Source organism: Salarias fasciatus, chromosome 17, assembly GCF_902148845.1.
Source record: "Salarias fasciatus chromosome 17, fSalaFa1.1, whole genome shotgun sequence".
Lineage (NCBI taxonomy): Eukaryota > Metazoa > Chordata > Actinopteri > Blenniiformes > Blenniidae > Salarias > Salarias fasciatus.
In genome coordinates, this window is record NC_043761.1 from 5476136 (window position 1) to 5493341 (window position 17206).

Sequence of the window (17206 nt, forward strand, 5' to 3'; positions counted from 1 at the left end):
TTGCAGGTGTGGTCAATCATTAACTGGAATCATCTGTGCAATCAGATTACCTCATCTTCAAGGATTACTTTGATTTTTCCTTTATTTGTTACCTAATAGGGACTTATTTTTTGCATCCATGTGTTAGTGAGTTCACACATAAGAAATCAATGTCTGAGCATTTCCACATTTCTTCTAAATCAATAAATACATCTCAAACATGAAATGCACAAATGCACAGTAGTGAAGCAACAGTGAGACGTGTCCTGCTGTTATATTCTGATACTTTTCTTCTTCCAGTCAGCATAACTGATTGTTATTTAAGTTTATAACTGAATTACTAAACCCAATCAAATCATAAATATGCAGTAAGTCAGCGGCCTCCCATACTGGGATGTGGTCGACAAATTTAGATTTTTTTTTTTCTTTTTGGCAGGAAGAGTGAAATGTGAGCGATAATGAGCACCAAAAAAGTCACTTTAAATCTAATCAAATTCTATTTGTGTCATCCAAGTAAAATCAGTCACGTCAAGGCACTTTAGCAGAGAAAATGCCACTTACTGTAAGACATCCTGTACTGGCACGCTGGAAATAAACATGTTAACATCCAAGAGTTTTAATGAGGGTTCAATAAATGGTTCAATCAGGGGTGTCAAATATAAGGTCTGTGGACCAAAACCTGTGCAAACCGTCTCGCCTCAATAAAGCTTTTGGTAATTCAAACAAAGAAAGGAGATGAAAGGCGCCTGGATCACCTGGTTAAGCATTGTTTTCTTTACATCACTGAATCACTGTCATCTTCTCTGTGTGATTGTGTCAGTCCATATATTTGGTAACAGCTGCAATTCTTCCAAAATGCAAGTTGCTTAAAATCTTAAGGGGGGATTAAACAGTTCTGCTCCACCTTGAGAGAAGTCTTGAGTTTAGAAATAGTGGCCGCAGTCTTGCATATTAACTTTCATGTGTTTAGAATCTTGCATTTTGCAGCTCTTATCTGTAACAGATTTGTGAGTTTGGTCAAATTCACACAGCCTTGACCTTCTGTCTCCAACACAAGACAAACAGACAACAGTTCACATCAGGTTTTTTGCCCCTTTAATGCAATCTTTTCTCAAAAAAAACAAAAAAAACAAAACAAAACAAAAAAAAACAAAACAATCTCTCTACATCCAGTTCTTCAAATCCCTGTCACATTAAACCGTGTTGTGCCTGACATTAGATGGTGACAAAACTTTAGAGTTGGAAAACAGCTGTGCATCAAACCGTCTCAGGACGAGGATTTAAGGTGTTTCCTTTCACCCCACGGATCTCATGCTGTCGCCCGTCGGGATCTTAACAGATTTCAGTCGCGTTTCTGGTCCGGTCTGTGATTTAGGTCAGTGGTTCCCGACGTGGAGAGCGAAATGTTCGAACTCAGGTCTGCTCAAGTTACGGGAAGCCAAAGTAGGATTTTATAGAGCAGGAGTGTCAAACGTTTTAGCTCAGCTCAGTTTCATCTTGACTGGCAAAATAGAGCTATAATAACCTTGTAATTCACACATTTTCTTTGTTTTGGTGCAGAACGTGATGAAAATGTTAATTTCACAAAATTTCAATGATGCAAAATAAAGTGAATCGTCCCAAAAATTACAAACTCACCTTTGAGGCTAGTTTAATTTTTTTTTTTTTTTTTTTTTTAACTGAAATTTTGACCATTTGCTTGGTGGACCGGTTTTGGCCCACGGGCCTCATGTTTGACACCACCGTTCCAGCGTCTCGATCTCCAACAGAAAGCGGTTGGGAACCACTGAATTCTTTAGGCAGAAGAGGATGCAGCCAATGTCTTAAAAAACCAAAAACACACACTTTCCTCCATTTATACTCTGGAAAAACGTCAACAGACAGAATCAACGTTTACGGTCATTTTTCACAACGTGGTGGACATTTAAATCTGCACATACTTCCCATCTGAACACAAGCACTTGAACATTTGGCACATTGAAGTGTATCTCTCTCTGACACACACATCAGTCACACAAGGCCGAAGGCCAAACGTTTACGATCGCTGAATCGTCTGATCAGTTTTCCCGATACTGCAGGTGTGTGACACTGTAAAGGTGAAATATCTTTTAATTCCAATAAAGTGTGTAGGAAACTAAACCTTTAATACTTCCAAAAACATGACACTAATCTTTACTACTTTCTAAAACTTCATTTTTTTTCTCCAAAATGCTTTGTCTTTAGAAAACTCATTGTTTTTTTAAATTCTCAATACTTGTGTGCCCAGTTAGCCATAACAAACACAAGTGTGTTAGCAAAAAAAAAAAAAAAAAAGCTGTGTATATTTAGTTTTTTTTTTTTTAAAAAAAAGATTTTTTTTTAACCATTTTCTTGTCAGCCGTCAGTTTAAGGTTTCAGGTTACCGGCTACCCTACGTTCATTCTGCGCTGTCAGTCGTTTTAAAATCTGAAACGTGAGTCTCCGTCGCCGCGGCAACAGACGAGCTAAACATCCCCTGAACGTGGCACTTTGTCACGCCGTACAGACATCCCGCGCTGGGTTTCTTCTTTTATCCCCCCCCCCCCCCAACCCCTGCTATATGTACACCGTTTTAAAAAACATAGAAAATATTAAGAGAAAATGTACAGGTTCATTCAGGTTAAAAACATTGTTCTCCTCCGAGATATGTACAAACGTGTGGTTTTCCTGGTGGTCATTCGGCGGTCGCAGCAGCGAGGAGGCTGTTTTCTTCGGCTCTTTGGATTTCAGTCCTCGGAAACATGGATGCTTTACAGACAGAAGGGAAATGTCCCCAAACTTTTCCACCGTTTATTCACCCAAGTGATGATCATTATAGTTTTGAAAGCCCAGAATCACACAGTCGACCTCATTTAAGAGTGAAACTTTGAGTTTTCCTGACATGAGCGGAGCTGGAGGAACTCTGCACCGTTAAAATACTTTGACTGGCAAAAGTTACGCAGCTTTTACTCTTTAATTTTTTTTTCAGGGACTGGCTGAAGTTTAACTACGGGACGTCGTCAGGTGAGATCTGTTATTTTAGAGAAATAATCAGAAGATCCTGCTTTATCTAAAACTTGAGACAAGATTGTGGAGACATGTCGAGGCTGAAGACGCTCCTCGCACCGGCGTTCTGTCGGCAGCTCGCTTCGGCACAGACAGAGTGAAATAAAACATTCAGAGTTCCTGTAAGGCGTTCCTTCTCTGCAGCTTCCTCCTCCCACGTTTCGTCGGCAAAAAAGAAAGAAGGTGTGTGTGGATCAGCAGCTTCGGTGGCGAGCGCCGCCGGCTCGTCCCGCTCAGCCTGGCCAAGGCTTTGGTCTGTCCTGCAGCTCAGATTAGACTTTTTACATACGAAGGCTCGTGAGAGTCTTTAGGATTCATGCATGAGACTGTACAGGCGAGGCTCGGGGTGCAGTCCTATCTCCGGGACGAGCCCAGCACGCCGCCCGGCGACGGCGCGGTGGTGGCGGTGGCGCTGTAGTGGGGGTAGTTGTCGTTGGGCGGTGGGCTCGGCAGGATGGAGTTGCCGTTGGTGGGCGAGCAGCTGAGCTGCAGCCGCCGCAGGTACTCGGCGTGGACGGGCTTGTGGCTCTGCAGCACCTTGATGGCCTCGTCCACGGTGAACCACTCCCGCTTCCGGCCTGCAGGGGGAGGCAGAGCACAGGGCTGGGTTTACACAGGAGCCACTGCTGATCTGACCTTTCAGGTTAAACGCACCTTTCCAAACAGATCTGGCTCATTTCCCATCTTTTATTTGTTTGTTTTCAGGATCTTTGAACTGAGATTTGAGCACATCATGCATGTGTCGCTGCTATTTTATCGTAAATCCTGCAGGAAATCACAACAGATGACGACGGGCGGGGAGAAGATGCTGCACGTTGTGGATGACTATCAGACATTCAGAGCGATACGCGTGCACGTGCAAACATCAGCGAGAGGAGCCGGTTGCGAGGCTGCGCGCGCAGCACTGACAGCTGTAATGGACTGCAGCCTGGATTTACGGCCACCTGCTGTCGCCGCGCTGTCGGCACGGCGTGCCGTCCTCCACCGGGTTCCCAGCCTGCACGCCAATAAGGAGCCGCGGCGCCGAAGCGTGCGAGGCGAGGCGGCGCTCCGCACAACGGGTTAAAAATACGCGGCGGACATTCATGAGAGGGTGAGAGGGAGCCGTACCGATGCTGACCGAGTCCTCCCAGGCCTCCAGGGTCTCCGTGACGGTCAGCACATACACGTACGTCCGGTTCTTCCGATCCTGGTTTTGCTGTAAGAGAGATCAGTGAAAGAAAGGATGAGTCAGCACAACACACTCCCAGCGGCGTGAAGCTTATCAGCTCAAAGGGTCAGATTTTAAACTGATCTTAGCGCAATACATCCTGAGAATACTGAATTTAAAGCAAAACGATGAGCAAATATTTCACAGATCTGCTTCAGAATAGTGGATTTAAGACGACTGTTGCTCCTCAAAACAAAAGATTTATCTTTAAATTGTGTTATTTTAAAGAAATAGGGTGACATGGTTTTCACTGCTGCGTCACTGTGATCATGCAGTTCATGATCGGAGCGACCCCCAGTGGACAAACTCAGAACTGCAGCATGGCAACAATCGCCCCGTCTTTATTTTGACTCTTGGTGAGGTGACCCTGGATTGAAGCCGTTTGAATCAAGCTCCTTGGAAGATCTTCTTGAAATCAGTGTAATATTCATGCAACACATCCACGAACAAACTGCTTCAGTGGGACAACTGAGCGGCGGGAGAAAGTCTCACCTCAAAAACACCGAGCAGACGTCCCAGCTTGCCCTTCACACCGGCCTGGAAGACAGGAGGAAAGGAGTGTTGGCGTCTCGTGAAGAAGCATAACTTAAATGTGCTGGACAGGAAAACAGGAAACCGTGGAGAAAGTTGCATCTTGATTTCTTGGACAGAATCACGATGTAAAGTATTTAAAATAGAATGAAGGGGATTATATAATGAGAGCCACCTTCAGCTATCCTTTACATCCTGTCGCCTGGAAAAAACCTGGCCCGGATCCTGAGCGAGAGCTGGTTACAGGAACGTAATTATGCACCTTCAGAGCAGGACTTGGGGGGGGGGGGGGGGTCAGGTAGCCGTCAGAGACACATGACATCTGTCTTTTTCCCCCTGCTCAGCACAGTTCACAGGTGTCACTGCCCGGTCCAGCAGGAAGGTGTGTGAATGCGCTGGAATCCAGCGGGGAGCCAAGTTTAGACCGCTGACGTGGCCCACAACGCAAGGTTCTCAGCCAGCGGGGACCTCGGACATACCAGCGACACCAGAGAGCCTCAGAAGCCACCTCGCCGCTCCGATACTCCAACACTGAGCAGCCCGGCTTTTTTTTTTTTTCTTTTTTTTTTTAAATGAAGACTGGCAAAGAGGGAAAGACTGATATCACTGAAACCATTCCTGGTCCCGATATTAAAAATGACGGGCTACAGCGGCGCAGTGTCGCACCCCTGTCCTCCCATGAACCAGCGTTGCCTTCAGGGACACGGATACGCCGTGTCTTGGTTTAAAATAAGACGCCTGTGTTTGTCTGTGAACTAGCATCACTACATGATCCACAGAGTCCTGCACAAACGGCTCCGTCCCAACAAACTATCAGCCTGCTGCTCCGTTTCAGTTCCCGGTGAAGCAGAGCTCACCTCCTCGAACACTTCCCGTATGGCGGCGCCGCACGGCTCCTCTTCGGGCTCCATCCCTCCTCCGGGGACGATCCACTGGTCCGGGTGCCGACTGCTGCTGACCAGCAGGACCTGTCGGAGGAAGCACAGCTGATCAGGAGGAGTTTCCTTCATCTCAGCACGGCGCCGCAGCGCCGCGAGGCGGACGGCTCTTCGCTTTAAATAAATGAGATTCAGTCAAACTTACAGATACACTTCAAAAACTGAAGCCGTTTTCAGTGTGCTTCCGTCACAACAAAGCTGACCTCCTTGACACGAAGCACGTCAGCCCAGCGCGAGCCTCGAACTCTGCCCGTGCCCCCCGCCCCCACCACCACCGAGCCACCGACAGAGGTTCGAATTGCACTACAGCTGCAGAGTGCACCGATACACATGGATCAGATGTGCCTGTTCCTGGCAGAACCCAAACACACACACCTGCTGTAAACATCATCACTTTCTGTGATAATGAACACCAAATTGCTACATCCCAGAAAAAGTGACATGAGAACATAAACAGCCGACCGCTGGAGACACAGAGGATGCGGTTTTAGGGACGAAATCACAGTAATAAGTGGCGGGAAGGTAAATCAAGCTTCAAACTCGACCGAAACTACAAGGGCAACAAGAGTTGAGGATTGTATACAAAAGATCGACCAGATATTAAATGAAATGCCCCCAAGATTTGTTCTTCGTGCCCCAACAAGTCGCGCCAGTGCAGGATTTATAGCCCCACTGAGCAGTGAGTGTAAAACGTACATGCATTAAGGAGAGAAACGTGTGTTAAGCAGCTTGTGCAACAGATGGTGGCATCTACCTCCGCCACACATCTGATGGCCGTCTAATCTGCCCGAGCAGAGGAGTCCGACCGTCACTGCATCCCGGCGCCGTAATGAGATTGTGGCTGCGGTGACCAAACGCCAAAGCGATTGTGCAGGCACATGCCCGCGGCCGACACGGCCTCACGTGCAGCGCTCCGTCCCAGCACCCCCCCCCCCCCCCCCCCGCAACCTGCTGCTGTTCCCACACGATGTAGGTTAGGGACGGGACGGGACGGTTACAAGGACGGGCGCGGACGGCAAGAATGAAGACGTGGATTAGAGGCAGGAGGTGTTTATTCCATGCGACAGGTGTGCGTCTGTCGTGTGCAGTGGACGGCATATGTTCGAGGGGGAGACATTTACAGGAACTTTGCACAGCGGTTCTCATGACGTCCTCTCAGGAGAGTGCAAACTGGAAGAAAGGTGTAAAGCTGAACTTCCTAACCTGGCGCTGGCGCTCTCCGACCCCCACCGTGACTAAAACAAACCCAGCCTCGCCCCCTCCATCATTAAAGTAAGAAAAACCAGGTTAAAGGTAACTTTTGCTTTGCTCCAGACGGCCTTTATGATGTCGCTCACATTCGGCGCCGACTGCCGAATGTCACGTCCCAGACGGTCAAGTTGGATTTCTGTTATTTTTTTTTTTTTTTTCCCCCCTTTTCTTTTTCCCTGCCCGGGTTCGTCAGACTCCCGGCCCTGAATGTCTCGCGGCGAATGCGCCCGAGTTGAACCGCGGCCAGCCGGCTTAAAGGGAGATCAGTGGTGTCAACTTGTGCAAATCCGACAGTGAGAGATGTATACAAAACAAAAGCCACGCGGCTTCCGGGGCAGCGAGGACAAAGCAGGAATCTCCTCCTGCTTGTTCCATTTTTATCTTCTGGTCACATGTGTCACGGCCCACATTCGGCCGACTTCTCATGATTTCTGGAATGTAGAGTGTTCAATCTACATATTGCAAACAGTATTTAATTAATTTGCTGCTTCACACCAGCGTCTGAGATGAATCCCGCCCCCAGGCTTCAGGAAAGGAAGCGACAGTAGCGCGGCGGCGCCGATGACTTCCAGCCTCACTTCAGGAAATGTCAGCTGGAAGGAACTGTAGAAAGACAGGCCTGCGAGCTTCCACTTGTCTCTGCGAGTGTCAGCAACACTTTTCAGACACATTGCGAGTTCATTTAAGTGCAAGCTTGTGACAGCGTTTCAAACTGAACCCAGCTCAACAGATCTTTTTAATTAGCTGTAACAGTACGAGCTCGATGAGTGCCTTTCATTCTATGGGTTACCATTTAAAGTAGGCTACAGGGAAAAAAAAAAGGCAAGACCAAAACAAAATAACTCACACCATCATGACAGCTGGATCAACAGTCAGCTGACAGCTCGACTTCACACAGAAAACCCACTTATATTTGGAGAGAGGGTCGGGATGAGGGGGGAAACTTCAGACGGGAAGCGCTGCCGAGTTCGCCGGGTGACATTTCACCGGTTTGCAACTCAAGCCACTTCCCGGGGCCCCCCAAATATGAAAAACGAGATGGGCTATACATACAGCAAACCTCCCCCGGATAACGAGAAACACCGTGGACAAAGGTCAAACTGATCAACCGTGAGCCACAAATCAGTGCTGTGATGAACCGCTGCCTGCGAAGCAGCTTGAGCCGATGATCCCGACAACACGGCAGTCTGAACAGCTCGATGTGACTGCACGACTCCATTGGCCTCAGCTAATTCCAGATATGAAACACCACTGGTGGCAAAACGCCGGCTATGGCAGTAAAAAGTCTTCTGGCTTGGTCTCAAACGAGCGCGGCCATAAACACGTCCACCTCCTCCCTGAGGAGGAACGCCGGGAGCCGTCAAATAAAGCAGGCTGCAGATGCCAGGACAGGCCGGGAGGAGTGAGTGATGGAGAGGCGTGGACGCTCCCGTGCGCGAGCGCAGCGGGCAGAATCAATGAGAGAGTGAAACAGCCACCGCGTTAGACGAACAGAGGAGGAAAAGTGCAGCGAAAACAAAGCAAGAACGCCCACTTTTCTCATTCCATGATGACGCATCCTGTTGACCGGCCGTCTTCCAGGCAGCGGTGGCACCTTCCACATCCATCACCAGTGTTACGGTCTCATAAAGGAGGAGCGGCCTCTGACATAACTCGGCTTGGTCAGACCTCGCAGCCTGTGTGCTCATGGCGTTAGCCACAGTTTACCCTGATAAAAAGCTTCTGATAAACACAGCAGGGTTTGCCATGAAGCGGTACGCTCCTCAACAGTTAACTTTAACCTGAAGCCGACAGTCAGTCACTCAACCAGGAGCCGCGCCAGTGTTGACACGGTCGTGTTTCTGATCGTTTGACAATCTCATTGTCAGCTTTGGTTTTGTTCTGCATTAATTGATGTTTAATGGAAGACTACAGTGCTATTCTTCTACAACTCTCAACATCTCACTACTACTGGAGAAAAAAAAACCAAGAAAAAAGCAAAAAGAAATTTGCTGAATCATCTTTTTTTCCCCCCACTGTCAACTTCTAACTCTGGCACTCAAGATGCAAGACATATCTAATGATGTGAAAAATGTGACCGTTTAATTAATTTGAAACGCGGGTTTCCCAGAGACTCCCTGAGGGTTTGTCAAGCAAATCTCACTACCGCTGGTAGATACAGCGGCGGCACAACACTAAACCCTCTCTGACACAACACAGAGTCTGTCATTACGTCTCATACTTTAGGACATACTGAACCAAGTCTGGATAAAATTATTTAGCTCCCTGCATGGAAATAAACAGCTCCTCTGTGCACTTAAAGACATTGTTCAGGAATGATGATTAAAAAGAAGGGAAAAACTAAATATTGAATGTATTGATACTTCCTCCTAAACTATCCTCGTGCACTGTCACTCCCCCCCCCCCCCCCCCCCCCCCCCCCCCCCCTTCAGGGATTGTAATTGCTGCCCCAGACCACATTGTCCCGAGGGTTCTCCTTTCTCTTTTACTCTCCAAAACAAAACAGCACATCCAGCTCCCGTTTCACCGCCGCCTGGTGTACTGTGACGAGGGCCTGATTGTATGTGTGCTTTAAACTGGGCTGGCAGCAGCGGTCACTCTGGTGAAACTCACGATTTCTCCACGCGGCGTCGTTTATCGTGACGGAAAGAGTCGGCATGCATGTCAAAGCTTGAAAATCCCGAGGCTGGTGGTCACACCTACACCGTTCTGTTGTCACAGGAGCCTCTCGCTGTCCTGTCGAGCTGCTGTGTACAAACAAGTTCTGAGGAACCTTCGGGCAAGACTGCAGCAGGGCAGCTGCAACGTGTGGTAACAGAAAACACACACACACACACACACACCGAGTCATTTCTTCACATCAAACTTTTAAACTTCTCAACGATCGCACAAAGAAAAGCCAAAACATGACTGTATAATATTCACATTTGTAAGCCAGGAGATATTTATGTGTGTGTGTGTGTTTTAAAGCCAAACACCGGAGGGCTCTTGAGGAGGAATGACGCCAGACTGGGCTGTTTCTACTGTATATTGTGTAACAGTTTGTTTATGCCATGCTCCGAGAGAGAGAGAGAGAGGGGGGCTAAAATTAGACAAGCAGGGATATGCAGGAAAAAAAAGGCCTGACTTTGAAACTGAGTGAAATATTTATGAATCTAGACCAGTGGCTTGCAGGACAAAAACGAGAAAGTGGGAAGTACCAGGGAGCATATACCAGGCGAGCAGAATTTTCAGGTACATGCCTTTTAATTGAGTGTTTATCTCATTAAATGTCACCTTTGATTCCTGTACTGTACCACATCTACAGCTAGTGGACTGGGGGACACGGTACAAATCCTGGTTGCTGCAGACAATGCATGAAGAGTTAAAAATGAGCAAGTTGTTGTGACAACCCAAATTAAAATGATATAATATTCAAAATGAGGCTTGCATGATAGATAAGCTAATCAAAAGAAAATTACAATTATAAGCAAATTATAATGATTAGCAAAGCAATATTATGTACTTGTGTCAAACATGACTAATCCACTTTGCAAATGTCATCCATTTGCTGACTGGCTGTACAATGGTTAGTGTGCTTTCCTCACAGCAAGAAAGTCTGGGTTAAAATACTGGCAGGTCCTTTCTGTGGGGAGTTTGCATGTTCTCCCCATGCGTGCCTGGGTTTCCTCCCACGGTCCAGATACATGTATGCGAGGATAGAGCTGTGCAGAAGACGGGTGGATGGATATCAGTAAAATATACAAATAATACTGACTGATCCATCCATCTCTCCCTAGATGCTGCATATGTGGGTCATTCTGTGTTTTTGTTTGGTTTATTTAAAGAAAAATAAATAAAAGTGCATCAAATACAACTGATAAAAGATGTGTTAGAGTCAGCACACTTAAGGAAGTCAGACTGGCTTTGAGAAGGGTTTAAGGTGTTGTGTGTCATCTTTAAAACGCAGTAACAATATGTCATCCTGTGTTTATTATTTACAAGGCGACTGTCCCTTTAAATGCTCATCCTTTACGCAGCAGCCCGCTCAAGGCCGGCGGGATGCGGCAGAATACCGGCGAACGGTCCCGCCACGGCATGAGGCGGTGAATGTGGGTGAAGGGACGCGACATATGATAGAGATATCTAGAAATAGATTTATGGAGTTAGCTGGTGTCTTTTTACGCAGCCGTAGCTAACGCTAAAGCGGAAGCGACACACCTTTTCAGAATAAGAGCGATGATGCCGCAGCCCGCGCCGTTTCCAGCGGGAGACTCTCGTTCTGGGTTTTACTCTGAAAGGCGGCGGAAGTCGTTGCTAAGTTACGCGTGCTTGACAACAGCGCCGTTTTTCTCCTTTTCTCTGCGTGCTCCTCAAACTAGCCTAAACTGGATGGCCCGAAGGCGCATCGGCAGTGAGAGTCAGGGCCAAAAAGAGCTTCGAACCGACACACTGACAGAAAGAAAACAACAGCCCAGCACGAGAGAGAGCACAAAAAAAAATCAAAACCCACACGTGTGTTATTAAAGAACATGGCTAATTTTATCCAATACCATGAATGACTGGGAGCCGACAGCCACGGAGGAGGGGGAGCTAGGCCACAGTCACAACACACCGCCGCAGTCAGCTGCACGGAAAGCTGTTAAAATGAAGAAAAGAAGCCCTCACCTCCTCTTCTCGCTCGTTCTTGAAGCACAGACATGCCGCTCTTTTCTTGAAGCCCTCTCCGTCGTACGTCCTCGTCTGGTTCGGCTTCAGCTTCATTCTGGATTTTGGCGTGCCTCCTTCGGGGGGAAATAATAAAAACCAACCGGGTGGTGAATCGAGACAGCGCACACGGGACGGGAGGTTTTAACAGCGGAGCCGCCGCATCGCTGCCGCTCGCTGCATCCGTGGTCCGAGGCGGTCAGTCATGAGAGGAGGGACCGGGGAGGAGGCGGCGGCGGATGGGGGGGGGGGGGGGAGAAATCCCGCTGGACTGTCCCGGTCCGACGCTCCGCTTGAAGAAACAAAACACCGTGATTTCAGGAGGACGACGTCCAGATGATGCGAGCGGTCTCCAGTGAGCAGTATGAGTGAGAGTGAGTCCCGCCGGGGGAGATTTATGTGTCCAGCAGCAGCCTACACAGCGCAGCCCTCCTCTGGATGCTTTTTGCGCATGGCCGCTGACTCAATGAACAGGATCAGCACTCCTCGGAGCCTCCGGCACGCCCATTGGCTGAGCCGGCGCCGGTGGGCGGGGCCACGGCGCCGCTCAAAACACAGTGAGGGCCAGCCGTGCGGGACGTGCAACTCCCCAATCAATCAATCTGTCAATAAATCAGTCAGGCACATTTTTGGACTGTGGGAGGAAACCCACACACAAGGAGAGAACATGCAAACCCCTGACAGAAAGGCCCGGCTCATTTGAATCCAAGAATACAGCAAAACTAATATTTGTAGGAAATAAAATTGATCAGAAAAACAAAATAACGTTTTATGTAAAACAAATTCATGTAAAGTTGATGGGGAAAAGACAATGAAATAGCAACATAATGGAGAGATACTTTAATAAAATAATAAGTGAAATAGATACATTCAAGTAAAGGAACCTTTTCAAAAGTTGCACAAACACACACACAAGCAGAAGAGGTTTGTTTTAAGGTTTATGACCTCCAACCAAAGCCACCATTCTTTTTATTTACTTATATGAACTCATGTTCACCTTGTTTAAAGCTATTTTTTTTGTTTCTGGTCTGTGATGGAGCATCTGTCCACGACTGAGACATTGGAAAGGAAGCAATCCCAACATGGAAAACTCCATGTGGTCAAACTACAAACCTCCCACTTGAAAACGTTGAGTGGCTTCAGAGAGCTCCAACAAGCAGGTCTGCCATCCACCAACATGCAGTTTATTTCCAGTCATTAAATGTGCTCTCTCCCTGGATTTTACCACCATTCACAGCAGCAGAGATGAGAAAGAATCAGGAAACTCTTCCAGTCGTGTTTATTCCGACATATCGCAGCCCAGGGAGAAACTCGTGGTGTTTGAAGCTACAGTTTATCATGGGAACCTGAAGGGTGTTTCAGCACTTCTGCTTCACATTGTGCGACTCAAAAAAGAAAGAAAGAAAAAAAAAATCAGACGTGAATAAATTACAACATGTACATTGAGAAATGGGACTTCCCCACCTGTCACAGTTCCCAGCTGTGTGTGAATAAGGCATGAATCTGAGAAGGGAGGCTTTTACATGCTGGTGTTGAAATTGTATTAATGGACTATCTCTTTCGAAAAGAAAAAAGTCAGATTCACCTGAAACCTGATGTGGCTCAGTGTTGTCTGGTCCTTTCTGGAAGGCTCTGCATGTTTTCAGCCGCACGTCAAACAGCCGAGGCGTGTTGGAACAGGGCTACAGAATGTCCGTGGACACGCCGCCACGACTGGACTGCTCTGATGGAGGTCGGGTCTCCAGTTTAACATGGACTGACTGAGGAGAATTCTGTTAAAGATATGCAAAAATTCAGCAAGACGCTTCATTAAATTCAAGTAACTTTGATTCCCTCATTAATAAACGGTTAGTTTTTGAAGGGATTATACTAAGCTGCAGCTATGGAAGCATCATGTGATTTTAATATATTAATGAGATGATGAGTTAGAATTAGATCAAATCACATCAAAAAAAGAAGCATATTTGTATTGAGGTCACAACTTGGTTGTGAATTTTAGGGTTAATATTTTTATCTTTTTACATGAGACCTTGTTGACGGAGTGCAAATTAATAATGAAATATGTAAATCCCCAAAATATGTGTTAATCACATTAGTAAAAAGCCTCCATGGCTGCAGGCTTGGTCTTAATTTATGAAGGAGCTCGGGATCTAACTGTAACCACAGTGAAATTACAGGAATAACATCCATTTAACCATTTAACTGTGCTTCTGTTGTGTTGCAGTCTGATGTTTTTGTTTTTCACAATCAAAAGTCTCCACTAAAGACGTTATCTTAAATGTGAATGCTTTACTCTTTTTCAGTCATGTTTGTGGGTTCCATGCAGCCTTTTTCAACTTATTCTTGCTGTTAATTTAAATATGCAGGCACGCCTCTCACATTGTGGAGTGACTCGGCCTGTTTTGGAGCTAATATTTACCTCCTGATGTATTTCTGACATGCCTGTTTTGATGAAAGTCTTTTTCAGCCCATAAGAAGTTCTGCTTACAAGAGCATGGATATTAAAAATTACATTCCAAGTCTAAATTTTAACCCTTTGAATGCCTGTGTCACTGAATAACTTACATTTTTTTTTAAATCATCAGTTAAGCATACGCCACCTATTTAATTTAACCCATTATTTGAAAATTTGGCACCAATCCTGATGATAAAATGTAATTCATCCTGAGTTTTTATGCTTAACAGTGATTATTTTTGATTTAATAAAATCACATTTGATCCTGAAGTCTGTCTTTCTTTCTATTGCCTGAACTTAACGTACAAGTTTCTCTGTAAACTCTGACATATTTCGGGTCATTTTGCAACAAGCCGGTTTCTCTTACAAGAATGTTTTTGACAAACCTGTGCACATCATCACGAAGGTTGAGAAATCAGCCAACAACTCCCAACTCTCGTTGAATTTACGTAACGGAGGCTTTTTTGCAGCGTGTTATCCTCCTTATCGATGTAAAAACAGGGAACAGCTGTTTACCGAATCATTAAATCACAAGGTGTGTGTGTGTGTGTGTGTGTGTATTATCAGAGGTCACGATCAGAAGGAGCAGAGTTTGACTCTGAATCCAAACTCTCCCTCTATTATTCTCTCGCTCCTCGTATCTCCTGACGCTCCCACACGCTGGCTTTTTCTTCATGACACATAACAATGACTGCACAAGAAATACCATCCCTCCTTCAATCAACAGGTGGAGTCCGGCAGACAGCAGCCTCCCTGTGATCAGCTGTAACTCATTAACCTCGCCACTGATTCAATTATTCAATTTCAGATAGCAGCGGAGGAGCAAATCACACGGTGACAGAGCAGGGCGAACCTCCTGATTGCTAAGAGGAAGTCGGAAGGTGGTGCAACACCTTCCTCCGCCGGGCCGAGCTGACCTTTGACCTGCGCACTGGCTGTGGTGTAATTCTCCAGATAACAACGAATGTCGGAGGCAAGGATCTGCCTGCAAGAGGCTCCAATCCGGCCAAACTAACAGAGAAATTGTGGAAATTTCAAAGAAAACTGAAGCAGACAAAACACAAAAAGTCAATAGGAGAGGTTTTGAGTGAGGTCCTCAGTGTCAGAGGTCACATTCAAACACATTCCAGCCTCCTCCGTCTTCCTTTTTCCCTCAGTTTTATCTGTAAACACACACATCTTGAGTTAATCATGAAGACAAGATAACCGGGACGGCTCTCGGGGTGACAGAAAGTCACACACGTCACCGTATCGCCGCGATCCCAGCGGCCACCGCTTCGCTCTGATGTCGGCCTGCGGGTCATCGAGTTACTGGAACGGCATCATACTCTTGTTTTAGCAAGGTCGCGGCGGCCGGACGACGATCTGATTACCGGCTTCGGAACGGCAGCAGACTTTCCACATGATGCAAAATGATAAATGAGGAGCGCAAGAAATAATTTCATCACATATATTTGTGAAATGAGGACGACGGGTGAAGGAAACGGAGAAAGCACGACCCTGAACGAGCAGTTTTCTGTATTTGAGAGCCGTATTGATGCCAGATTTGCTAAAATAGTAACACATTTTTTTTAGAATTGTAATGTAACTCTTGCTCGGAGATACGGCAGAAGTTCTAATCTCACACGGTCCTCATGTCGTCGCAGATACATCTACGGAGGCCGATCTGCCTCGTCATCTGCCGGTGATCCGCTGCACGTTCGCAGCCAACTGTGATTATGAGTATAAAATCCTGAGCCGCTCGGCTCAGCCGTAAGTCTCTGACCTCGGCGCTGAGCCTTCAGACGGGAGCCATGTGAGGGAATGGCTGAGCGCCATACGTGAAAAATCACCGCCCCCGAGACAGAAGATGTTAATGATCGCATCCAGATGAAGACAATGAAGCTTCATTTATCCCTCTGCTAAAGTTAGCTGATGGATAATCAGCCTAATTTTAGATCCCGCCATCTGCCTTCTCCTCGGGTCTCCTTTAACCGACACTTCAGTTCAAAACTGAGCAAACCCAGGAGTGTATTGTATGTATATGGACTGGAAGAAAACATTGTTCTTCTTGTCCATCTTCTCCCACATGTGCAGAACAGCTGTTTGCTGTGAGTGTGGAGTGCAGCAGCAGCGGCGGCGGCGGCGTCTCTGACATGTGCAAAATGGAATTCATGAAGCTGGTCAGACGACATGTTCAGCGCAGAACATCAACCGCAGCCGAATGACGGCGACACGCCTCCGCCGTTTCACCTGCGTTACGATCTGAAGCCTCGCCTGGCCGCCGTCGCGTGCGGAGTCATATTTTTTGCGCCGGGATCGGCCGATGAGTAACCGCGCGGCGTCGTGAGTCAGTTGTGGATTTCGCAGTCATCGCGGGCGGTTGCAGCGGTCACATGGCCGACGCATCAAACCCAAACAGAGCCGAAGCCACAGTGACAGACATCATCCCCCACTGCTCCTCCAGGATCGGACCCGCGACCTCAGCCTCCACCGACTGAGCCACGTCAATGCCCCGCTGGGTCGTCCAGGTCGCGTGCGGTTCGGGACGTTTTGCACGAATGGCATAAATATCCCAAAAAGCTGGATAGGGAGGAGGACGAGGCCATTACTTCTGCCACAAAACCTCATCAAGAACTCTCTGGGTGTTGATACAACAGGGTAAAACGCAGGTCTCCAGGCGGACAAATGACAATAACTGGCTTGTGAGGGCTGAGGGACACAATGGGTGTTTGTTGGTGCACAGCGAAGCCCGTCATTATGATAGCTGTAGACTCAGAGTGAATAAACATCACTTAGGATAATCACCGCAGGAGCACAGACGTGATTGGGTTCAGGGCTTAAATCCACACACAAAGGAAAATACAGAAGAAAGAAATATTTCTGCTGCCGGACTTTTGATGTTTTGATTATAAGACTTGCAGCATTGTGAAGAATTCAAAGCGTAAACACATCTTTAACTGCTTCGAAACAATTCAAGTCACCAAATGTTTTTTTTTTTTTTTTTTTCTCACAATCATGCCTCTGTCTCCTAAAAGGAGGACAGACAAACACACACACACACTCTATAATCACGTGAAGATCGGCTTTAAGGGGCAGAAATGGAGGCAAAGG

At 46.9% G+C, this 17206-nt stretch overlaps 1 protein-coding gene across 1 annotated transcript; it reads right to left on the reverse strand.

The window, feature by feature from the left end:
- Positions 1 to 1118: 1118 nt before the first annotated feature.
- Positions 1119 to 12097, reverse strand: nudt4b (nudix (nucleoside diphosphate linked moiety X)-type motif 4b). The gene is made up of 5 exons (XM_030113669.1): positions 11620 to 12097; positions 5641 to 5751; positions 4745 to 4789; positions 4153 to 4240; positions 1119 to 3620 (listed from the first exon to the last, which is right to left on the reverse strand). Exons 1-5 carry the CDS (start codon positions 11713 to 11715, stop codon positions 3397 to 3399), a joined length of 564 nt encoding a protein of 187 aa, XP_029969529.1. The 5' UTR covers positions 11716 to 12097; the 3' UTR covers positions 1119 to 3396.
- Positions 12098 to 17206: the final 5109 nt, after the last annotated feature.

Excerpts from the sequence above, each read along its gene's own strand:
- nudt4b (XM_030113669.1), bottom strand. The coding sequence starts at position 11,715 with ATGAAGCTGAAGCCGAACCAGACGAGGACGTACGACGGAGAGGGCTTC. Across the intron at positions 4,790-5,640 it reads TACGGGAAGTGTTCGAGGAG|GCCGGTGTGAAGGGCAAGCT; the intron begins GTGAGCTCTGCT and ends CCTGTCTTCCAG. Across the intron at positions 4,241-4,744 it reads GTCTGCTCGGTGTTTTTGAG|CAAAACCAGGATCGGAAGAA; the intron begins GTGAGACTTTCT and ends TCTCTCTTACAG.